The 11,636-nt window shown below is 29.7% G+C and overlaps 2 protein-coding genes across 2 annotated transcripts; both read right to left on the reverse strand.

Annotated features, from left to right (window-relative positions):
* Positions 1-5,611: 5,611 nt before the first annotated feature.
* On the reverse strand, positions 5,612-6,603 carry LOC113369838. Its single transcript, XM_026610436.1, has 3 exons — positions 6,402-6,603; positions 6,046-6,327; positions 5,612-5,837 (listed from the first exon to the last, which is right to left on the reverse strand). Exons 1-3 carry the CDS (start codon positions 6,531-6,533, stop codon positions 5,652-5,654), a joined length of 600 nt encoding a protein of 199 aa, XP_026466221.1. The 5' UTR covers positions 6,534-6,603; the 3' UTR covers positions 5,612-5,651.
* A 3,579-nt stretch (positions 6,604-10,182) lies between these two features.
* LOC113369837 lies at positions 10,183-11,436 on the reverse strand. Its single transcript, XM_026610435.1, has 4 exons — positions 11,311-11,436; positions 11,062-11,235; positions 10,706-10,987; positions 10,183-10,505 (listed from the first exon to the last, which is right to left on the reverse strand). Exons 1-4 carry the CDS (start codon positions 11,356-11,358, stop codon positions 10,320-10,322), a joined length of 690 nt encoding a protein of 229 aa, XP_026466220.1. The 5' UTR covers positions 11,359-11,436; the 3' UTR covers positions 10,183-10,319.
* Positions 11,437-11,636: the final 200 nt, after the last annotated feature.

Here is an 11,636-nt window from a genome sequence, read left to right on the forward strand (position 1 = left end):
AGTATAGTTGCCTACGCGTGAGTTCAAGCTGCTGGCGTTTCTTAATTATGTTTTCACGCCAGGTGAGTCTCCAATCCAAGTGGATCTCCAGATACTTGATTGCATTTGTTTGAGGTACCGACACATTATTAAATTATTAAATGTGACTGTGGGATACGAATTATGACGGAAGGTGAAACAGATGTGCGCAGGTTTAGTGGTGTTGACTTTTATTCTCCAGGTATTTAGCCAATTTTCTAGCTGATTGATGTGCTGCTGTAAAACTGTGGCTGCGAGTCATGTTGGGCTAAAATACTCGTATCATCGGCAAAGGTGGCAATGATTGTATTTGGATTTACTGGTAAAATATACAAAATATGTTCTCCAATGTTTAAAAATATAAAAGAAATGTTGTTCCTCGACATTTAATGATCAGAAATCGCTGCATCGCCTGGTTGTCTGGTGTATGGGACGCAATACTGCATTAGTTTAATGAATTATGATCATATTTAGCATAAGGTACCCAAGTATAAAATTAGAGGTTTTTATTAATAAATATAGAAGGTGTACTATTTCAAAATATAAATGCATTAAGTGTTTTTAAAAATTAGTTTTATTGGTCAAACTGCTACATAAATGGGCTGAAACATCACCCCACAAATACAAATAGCAATTTGCTGATCATAACACATTTTTAGGCAATTTATAGCATGTTATCAAATTTCTAAACTGATTAAGTTATCAGTAAGTTTCAAGCAGTCAGCACTGCCCTTAAGGAGTTGTCTCAAGTTGTCCCTAAATACTTCCAGGGCTCTTGGTTGGCATTTTTCTACTTCGTTATAGTAGTTGCCCAATGCGGACCAGGATATTTTGAGTGCATTGGACGATTGTTCGGGTGTGAGGCCAAAATCAAAAACCTAATATGAATAAAATAAATTTAATAACTATATTTGAACAATCTATTAAGGTTCAGTATTACAAATATTTAATTTAATATTTTTGATGACCTATAATCCTATATATAATACCGAGAATGAATATGTTTAAATCAATAAAAGTAGAAAAGGAGTTAGATTAGTTAAAGCAAAGTTATCTAAAACTAATTGATTCTAAAACCTTAACATAAACAAAATTTTGTTACTTTGCTAAAAACAATTAGATTTTTAAAAGTAATGATTGTGAAGTTTCATTTATCTTACTCGTTGCAAGCAAGTTATGGCAGAAACCGAATTATCGTTCTCTACGCACTGCTTGACTATAGGGCCAATTTCTAGGCCTTCCTTTGTGCGAAGATCATCGAATATTTTTAAGTTATCATCCCTACAACCCTTAGTCTTAGAACGAGTTTCTTGTGCAAAATCTTGGGCCTTTTGCTGTTGGTCTTCAAGGCATTCCTTGGCGGTGTCACTCACGTCCTTGTTAAGTTCACTTTTAATTTCTTTATTGAACTACAATTGAAGAAGCAATTTGTTTAAGTTAGGAATCTGGATGTATGGTGAATATTACGACGTATTTAAACTTACACTTTTTAAAGTCCTATCGATTTCGGAGAGTTGATTGACCCCGACCTAAGTTAATATAAATATCAGCAATAAATTTATTGTAAAATAGTTATTTTTAACAGATAATTATTATTGCATATACCTGTGCATACGCTACTGCGACCAAAGTGACCATGAAGATTTTGTACATTTTGAAATAAATTAGTTTTTTTCACTGGACAAACTGAATCTAATTTTTTTCTTCAATCAACGAGACTTTTTATATACAGTCTTATCAAATTTGAAACGATTAAGAGTATTAAGACCACATGAAAATGTATAAAACGTTATGTATCCATATTAATAGTAATAAAGTTGTTAAATTATAAAAAGAATAAAATTATTACTGGGCTAGATAAGTATCTGGGTTACTAATACGTGCTTTTTGCTAATTTTTATTGATAATAATCTTATGGCTTTGAAAAAGAATCAAATAAATACAATGTTACAAACAATTGAATTATTAACGTAAAACTCAAGATTGTAGAGAATATGATTATAAGTGATAGTAGGCATAATTACTAGATGAAATTGCTCTAATTTATGTACACGTTAGGCATTAAGTAGTTTTATTAAATATGTTACCCAGTGAGTAGTAAAATTAAAAAAAAATACTAATACGTCCGTAGGTTTATTTTTAAATGTCTTCCTATTTTGAAGTCAAAAAATTATTGCCAATAAAAATTAACAAGCAGCTCGTATTAGTAACTCAGATACTTATCTAACCCAGTAACAATTTTTTTTACAATTTAGCAAGTTTATTATTATAAATATGGATACATAACATTTTGTACATTTTCATTCGAACTTAATACTCTTAATCGTTTCAAAATTGATAAGAATATGTATAAAAAGTCTTGTTAATTAAATAAAAAAATCAGACTCAATTTTTTCAGTAAAAAAATAAAACTCATTTCAAAATGTACAAAATCTTCGTAGTTGTTTTGGTCGCAGTAGTTTGCGCTCAGGTAAGTTTAATGTTTATTATTTGTTATAAATATTATTTAACAATAAATAAACTGATAATATTAAATGAACTTAGACTGCCATTGTTCCATCTGATGAAGAACAAGGATTGGCCTCTGCAGTCGACATTAATTTGGGGGGAGAGGTAAGTTCAGATACTCATAATGTTCATTATATTTCATAATAATTAACCTAATAATTATTGTTTGTTTAATTGTAGAACAACGTAGAAGTTGAAAGTGAAAACGGCATTAACTTGAGTGAAGCCGCCAAAAAATGCCTTGAAGACCAACAGAGAAAAGCTGACAGTTTTGCACAAGAAGCCCGTGATAGGGTGAAGACTTGCAGGGATAATTACTTAGATGTATTCAACCCATCTCTCCAGTCAATGGGTACAGAATCCAAGGTCATAGTCAATACGTGCCTCAGTTACGATGAGGATGCTGCTGCAACTTGCGTTGAACACGTAAGTTAAAAAAAAAAAAAATAGTAAAAAGTTTTTACCATTTAAAAATATCGCAACAATTTTAAATGCATTTGAGATTGTAAAATTAACAAAATTTCATTCATACTAAGGTTATAGATATAAATATTTTTACCTTACTTATTTTATTACCTTTCTTCGATCAAATGTTTAAATTATCATTTAGATTTAAACTTTTTCATTCTCTGCATTATAGGCCTTGAAACAATTAAATAAAATATTTATAAAAAAATAGATTAATAAATTTATAGATCGTTTAGAACACATTTTTTAAAGTGTTTTATTTTATTTTAGTTCCTTAAAGCCATTACCAAACCTGACGACTTTCCAATTGTACTCCAAGAAACCTTGCGCGCATTGGCAATCTATATCAACCGTGTAAGTAAATGCGCAAGAAAAGCCTCGCAAAAATATAGAGACAACTTGGTAATAGTCCGTCAAGACAGTGCTAACTGCTTATATCTTACTGATAACTAAATGAGGTAAAGAATTTTATAACAAACTGTAAATTGTAGTCATAAATGACAGTCTGTCTGAAGGCAGGTCCATGGTGTGAGAGCCACCACAAATAAATGATTCCCTTATACTTCGTCTATCATTCCTATTAAGATTATTCCCCCTTCCCTTTTTCTCATGCTTCTTGACCTGCGCTTTGTCTTTCAGTTCCCTGTATTTTCTCTTTCGCGTAAGTCGTCAATCATTTGCATTCTTCTTCTTGCTATTCCTTTCAGTCCTTCTATTTAATCCATGACGACATCGTGCAGAAGACACTTCTTTTGCAGAATTACTATATTTAGAATAGAATAGAATAGAATAGAACTTTACTAAAGTTCAATAGTTACAATTTAAGTCATTTACAATACATAATTGTTCTAAAAATTCATTTATAAAATAATAGGGATTATTTAGTAATTGATTTTTAACAATATTTTTAAAAGTAAATCTAGTTTTACATCTCCATTCATCAGGTAGTTTATTATAGATCTTGGCTTCTAATCCTTGCGATGTTTTGAGTTTGATTTTTCGACAGATCACAGCATTTTTATTTCGCGTATTGTGGTCATGGACATCACGTATTTGTGACAGTCAAAATTTTGTATTTGATAAATAGCGGCCTGCAAGGCTCTCGGGGTGAGACTCCTTCTATTGCTCTAACCGCCTTCTTTTGTAGATCCATAAATTTAGAAGTATGCGCACTATGTCCCCAAACTAATGTTCCGTATGAAAGTACAGAATGAAACATAGCAAAGTAGGTTTCTCTGGAACATTTCTGGTTTATTATGGATCTAATTCTTCTAATGGCATAAATGACTTTCGAAAGCATTGCGCATAGCAAATCTATATGTTTATTAACTTTCCGTAGGGTAAGTTATTGTAATCGTCTAGAAATCGAAATTGAAAATTTTTACATTTCTCGACATTCTGAAGGTTTCTGAACATTTTGGAATACCTCAGAAAAAATGTGTGTGTGTGTGTGTGTTTTGCGTGCCCGTATTCTTTCGTTCACGTTTACGGGCGCACGGATCAACCGATTTGAATTGTTCAAAAGCATTCGATTCCTATTGATAGAGAGATGTGCTGATTAGTTTTTGGCAAAGGCAGATCCAGTCGTTACGGAGACAAAAAGCAAAGTCCCACTAGTTATATTTATATATTACTATATTTACTAAATTTATTATTAAAAATCTGTAATAATTGATTAAGATGATATAATTATGATTAATTAAACTATTAATGAATAATATACTATCAATAAATTTTATTTGCGATCGATCTTAATATTATTGTTGACATATTTGGAAGATCTTTTGTTAGTCTGCTAATGTGGTCATTATATTAGGATTAAACTCATTAAATATTATTTTTAATCAATATACATTTGGTTTTTTATTCAAAGTTGTTTATTTTAAATAACATCTATGATTATAAGAGACAATAAAAAAATTTAGGGTTTAATGAACCTGTCGTAATACTTATTTATTCTAAACATTTACATTTCTTGCAATAGGCATAGAGGAAATTCTCATTTATGCTTATCTAACGACTATGTTTTGTTGATGAATATATATAATACGTACGTTTTGGCACTGTATGTGTGCCATCATTCAGTTTGTTTACAAAAAAGTGTTTATTTTGATTACAAACAGTTAAAAAAAATATTTTTTCACAAAATTAATAAAACATATAACAAGTAAAAATATGAATACATACCACACCAAGAAAAACATAACACATAATTTTTAAAGACATTGTTCCGAAGAAACAATACAAAATATAAAATATTAAACTTGTGGGAGTTGTAATGATTATGACAATATATTAAATTAGAAACTCCCAACATAAAAAAATATATCAAATTTATTGACTATAAAAATATTACCATATCAAAAATATACATGACAAGTACCATTAAATAAAAGATTAAAATAGGAAATTATGTAGCAGATAGATAACTATTGCTCCATTCTAAATTCGTTAGTTCTAAAAATTTGGTTGTAGACAATGACCTCAACATATATTTTAAAATATATAAATGCATTAAATATATTTATAGACAATTTTTATTCCTCAAAATAATACATAAAAAAACTAAAACCGTTGCACCACAAATAGCTTAAAACTAAATGATCTTAAAATGTTTATAGACAATTTACAGTTGGTTATAAAGTTCTTGAAATAATTTAGTTATCAGTGAGTTTTAAGCAGTCAGCACAGTCTTTACGGACTTGTACCAAGTTATCTCTGAATTCTTTCAAGGCTCCTCTTGCGCATTTTCCGACTTCGCGGACCAAGTTACCTAATTGGGACCAAGTTTCTTTGAGTGCCTTGGCCAAGTCTTTAGCTCCTTCGTGGGCAGCTTGGAGAACCTAGAATAAACAAAATATAAAACTTGCATAACCAATTCTATATTTCAAATGAACTATTACTTTTCAGTGTATCAAGTTTTCTATATTCTCAAGTGTGAACTTCTTAAACAGTTATATCTCAGGCCAGCAAAATTTTGTTGTTAAATTTAAAAAACTATGGTAATTTTTTAAGGGAGGAAATTATTAAATATAATTGATCTTATCTTACATCTTTCAAGCAAGCTCTGGCTTCATCGACATCAGCAGCAGTCACAACGCACTCCTTGGCTTGTGCTCTGAGGGCTTCGGCGTTCTCCCTGGCTTCTCTCCAGGCGGCCAAGCCATTTTGGCGAACTTGGTTGAATTCGTCACGTTTGTCATCTCTGCATGCCTTGACCTTAGCACGAGCTTCTTGTGCGTAACCTAGAGCTTTTTGGTGTTGACCTTTAAGGCATTCTTTTGCGGCTTCACTCACTTTTTTGCTAAGTTTTCTTTCAACTTCTTTGTTGAACTACAGTTAAACAGACGATGTCTTGAAGTCAGAATTGATGAAGTATAATAAACAGTATAATGAATTGAACTTACCCTTTCTAAATCTCTGTCGACTTCAGGGGCAAATCCTTGTTTTTCGAATTCAGAAGCAATCATATCAATTTTGCTATCTTGGCTAATTCTTGCAATGCTGCTCTCATATTCAGCAGAGATGTCATCTACCATCTTATCTAAGACGGCATCTTGATCGAAAAAGGCTTGGACAGCCTTTATTGTTATGAATATAGCATTTTATTAAAATATTCATTATTATTTCTCATATTTGATTTAAAACTTACCCCAATAAAGCCAATGATGGCAAGAGCAACTAACACTTTGAACGCCATTTTAAAAATGATTTATTTCACAATATTTAGTAAATATCTGAAGAAGTAACTTCAAGTATACTTTTGTCACAAATTGCACTGCTTTATATACGATTTCAGAATTGCATGTATCAATAGAAATAGTGTATCGTATAAAAAATTACCTACTCAAGATAAGGCATTTTTCTTAAAAAAGGCTTAGTAATTGAGTTGAGTATGATAAGCAAAAGCACTAATTGTATAATTGTTGTTTGTCTACAGGGTAAAGGTCTCGTATAGTTTATTCATAGTAAATATATATGCTTTATTCATATTTTATAATCAAATATATTAATAATTAATAATGAACAACTATAATAACAATTGATATTTTATAAAAATTAAAAAAAGTCACGCAGGCTTTCAAAAACAATCCTTTTGATTGTATTATTTTTATTTTAATAATTTTGATAAATTTTGGCTTATTCAAGGTTAATTAATTTTATTACTTTATTGCTCACATGAATTAAAAAATGAAAGAGTATATACAAAACCTGAAACCTAATCGATAATGAATTTTGTTTTGATCTTTAACGTTTATTAATTGCATTACATATTTCAATTTCAACAAAAAGGCAACGGTTTCTTACTCACAAAGTAAATAATAAATTTGATATAACATTTATTATTTTATTTTGAATAAAAATATTCTAAAATTTTAATAAAAATACTTCCAAATATTTTAATCTCAAATGTTTCTTAATTGTGTTATTTTAATATCAATAAAGAGCGAACTTCTTCTTGAGATTAATAATTTTCTTAAAAATAAATTTCCCTTTTAATTTTTAATGTCCTAGAGCTGTTTAAAGCTTAAACCCTATTCTATTAGAAATAATATTTCAATCATTATTAGTTATTATAAAAGTTTCTTGATTTTTTTCATACTGAAAAATAAGCTGTTTTCAGTCAAATTTTAAGCTTAAGCTTAATGCTGTAAGCTTTTATATAAGGTACAATATTGATATATTATATCAATCAACTATGGTTAAAAATCGATAAATATGAGAAAAGACGTTTATAGGTGAATAAACATATTATGTTTACATTTTATAATTTAACTTAATTTAATTTAACTTCGTAATATTTTTAATTTAAAATTCAAAGTTTTTGTTTTATTTCATATCTGATTCATAAAATACAAACGCAAACTAGACTCACATTCGAACCCATCTATAGTTGAAATTACTAAACCTTATGGTACAAGGAGATTGAAACGACAATGGCCTTTAGACTTAGTCTTAGATTAGGTCTAATATAATATTATTATAGTAATTGTTAAACTGAGAAGATCTCATTGGAGCTCTTCTTAGGCATCGCTCTTACATTGTCATTTAACTCATAGGAATCTTTATGTATTTCTGATTGCTAAATAAAACGAGTTAAAAAAAAATATCTGATTCATAGCATAGATTATTTGACTTTTCTTATACATTAGTTCATTTACTTATAATTAAAAACAAAGTTTTTTTAAATTTTATTTTTATTCTGCAATCTATAAAAATAATTACATTTATTTAGCAAACAAAGTTAAAGTGTATTGTTTCTATGCAGACAAAACTGTTTTTGATTCTCAAAAGTCAATTAACCTTCAACAGAAAAAAATTCTAGCAAAACACTACTGTTATCAAATTTATTAGAATAGTATAACAACACAATTAAGAGATTTTAGCTAAGAATTTTTTTATTTGAACAGTACTTGTCATATGTAATTACAATAATATTGATAAATGATAAACTTACATCTAAATAGAATGACAATTATGCAATACAATATAAATTATAAATTAGTAAGAATTTAGTAAAATTAAACAAATATGTTATATTAAGAAAACAAATATTGATTATATGGGAAGTAATCGAAGTTTATTAAAATCTCTTCCAGACCATGTAACCAAGAGTGAAAGGATGAATATCATGAAAATATTAAAAAAAGAATTGTAAGTGGCTGTTTGCCTTAAGACAAGTTGCATAAACTTTCCCATAAATGTATACTCGACTCAGTCAATAAGAATTGAAATTTATCTATTTAGATAAAATGCTCAAGAGTTTATTTAAAACATAATGTTATATCTTGCACTAAAAAGTAATCAATGCAAGTTTGAATTGTTATCAAACGAACTTATAATATTTGTTATTACATTAATTATTGTGCCCATACATATGCTTGTATGACCTAGAAGCGCGGTCCATAATGCCAAACTTAGGCCTCTACTATTTTACGATGTTCATTTACATCAGGAACTCTATCGCCATATCCTGTTTCAAAAAAAATTTTGACGTCTAATTACGAAAAAACGTCTTGGAAGATCTTTGCCATTAGAGTCTACATCGAATGGTTTTCTATTTTTGAAACCGGTTTAGCCGTTTTTGAGAAATCGTCTGAAAGTCTAATATAGGCTCACATAAAAATGCCCCCACACACACGTACACATACATATACTTATTCAAAATTTGATCCCAATGACTGGAAACGACAAAAAAACATAATATTAGCAAGGCAAATTTTCTGGAAAATACAAACCTCTCCTTCTGGAGTTAAAGAATGTTTGTGAATATCATCATACAAACTTAGATCATAATTATAAAAAAATCAGATTACGAAGAGACGGACTCTATCTTCTCCAGCATAATCTCTATTCTACTAATTCTACTAATTATAAAGAAACGGCTCGACCGATCGTCGCAAAAATCAAAGTCGACGTAAGTCCTAATTGAGCTACATCAAATGACCTTTTAACTTTTAAAATGAATGCAGCCGGTTTTGGGAAAACTTTGACGAATGGTCAAAAATTGACTTGCATACACCCACACGGTCATTTTTTTTTTTTCAATTTTAATGTTGAACAATTCAAACAAAGAGAAAATATAAAATTAGTAAATCGGATTTGCGGGCGAAAATAAACTTCATATTTGAAAAGGTAATAATGCTATAGCAGATCATAATCTTTAGTTAATTTTTAATAATATATTTACTTTTAGCAAATATTAGAAATTGGCAACGCAAAACAATTTCTGAAATATCGATGATTTTTTTTATTAATGCAGCAATGCCCCGAAAGGGGCTAATTTTACTTGAGAACATATTCCTATGTGGAATCAATGGAATGGAAAGGAAACAATATTTTAAAAATCATTACTATGACATACAGATATTCAAAATCATTATGAACTTGAATAATAATTGTAAAATAAAAATTTAATAGTTATTCTATTTATATTATAGAGTTTTTTATATGTATATGTTATGTTCGTAGGTATATATAGTTATAGTTATTATTTTGTTTTTGGTATGATCATTGGCCAAATAATCTAAGAGTTGATGCCATATAAATAAATAAATAAATCACTGTTGCACCTAATGTTTTGACATACAATTTTTAACATTACATTAGTTTCAATAGTAATCAGTAATCAACATTTTAACATTAATAAGTATACTATATTTTTCTAAAATATATAAATGCATTACGTATTTTTATAAGCAATTTTTATTTGTCAAAATGTTACATAAAAAAACTAAAACCATCAAAAACAAATAATATACAACTAGCTGGTCATAAAGCAATTTTAAGCAATTTACAGTTTGTTATAAAATTACTAAACTAATTTAGTTATCAGTAAGTTTTAAGCAGTCAGCACAGTCTTTACGGACTTGTACCAAGTTATCTCTGAATTCTTTCAAGGCTCCTCTTGCGCATTTACCAACTTCGCGGACCAAGCTGCCCAATTGGGACCATGTTTCTTTGAAAGCCTTGGCCAAGTCCTTGGCTCCTTCACGGGCAGCTTGAAGGACCTAAAATAAAACACGATAAATGAAAATTGAATAAAATAATTCTATATCTAAAAAATCTATTAAACATGATAAAGTGCAAAAAAATGAGAGTTGAATTAGGTTGAGTAAGATCAGCTAGAGAAACACTAAATCTAAAACCATGATAGTAGTTAAATCTGCCTTATTGAATTCCAAAATGATATATAATTGAATTTTTTTACATCTTTCAAGCAAGCTCTGGCTTCATCGACATCGGCTGCGGTAACAACGCACTCCTTGGCTTGTGCTCTAAGGGCTTCGGCGTTCTCCCTGGCTTCTCTCCAGGCGGCCAAGCCATTTTGGCGAACTTGGTTGAATTCGTCACGTTTGTCATCCCTGCAAGCCTTGACCTTAGCACGAGCTTCTTGTGCGTAACCTAGAGCTTTTTGGTGTTGGCCTTTAAGACATTCCTTTGCGGCTTCACTCACTTTTTTGCTAAGTTTCCTTTCAACTTCTTTGTTGAACTACAATTAAACAGACAATGTCTTGAAGTCAGAATTGACAAGGTATAATAAATATTATGTTAAATTGAACTTACCCTCTCCAAATCTCTATCGACTTCAGGGGCAAATCCTTGTTTTTCGAATTCAGCAGCAATCATATCAATTTTGCTATCTTGGCTAATTCTTGCAATGCTATTCTCATATTCAGCAGAGATGTCATCTACCATCTTATCTAAGACGGCATCTTGATCGAAAAAGGCTTGTGCAGCCTTTATTGTTAGGAATATAGCATTTTAATAAAATATTTAATATTAGGTATTTATTGTATTTAATTCAAAACTTACCCCAATAAAGCCAATGATGGCAAGAGCAACTAACACTTTGGACACCATTTTGAATGTAATTTATTTCACAATGTTTAGTAAATATCTGAAGAACTGACTTCAAGTATACTTCTGTCACAAAGTGCACTGCTTTATATACAATTTCAGAATTGCATGTATCAATAGAAATAGTGTATCATATGAGAACTACTTGAGATAAGACATTTTTCATCAAGAAAGCTCAGTAATCGAGAATGATAAGCAAAAGTGTTAATTGTATAATTGTTGTCTGTCTACGGGGTAAAGGTCTGGTATATTTTGTCTACAGAAAGAATGTACAGTTTCGG

Source organism: Ctenocephalides felis, unplaced genomic scaffold, assembly GCF_003426905.1.
Source record: "Ctenocephalides felis isolate EL2017-DRISC unplaced genomic scaffold, ASM342690v1 CF-g0.4_SCAFFOLD_01492, whole genome shotgun sequence".
In the NCBI taxonomy this organism is placed as follows: Eukaryota; Metazoa; Arthropoda; class Insecta; order Siphonaptera; family Pulicidae; genus Ctenocephalides; species Ctenocephalides felis.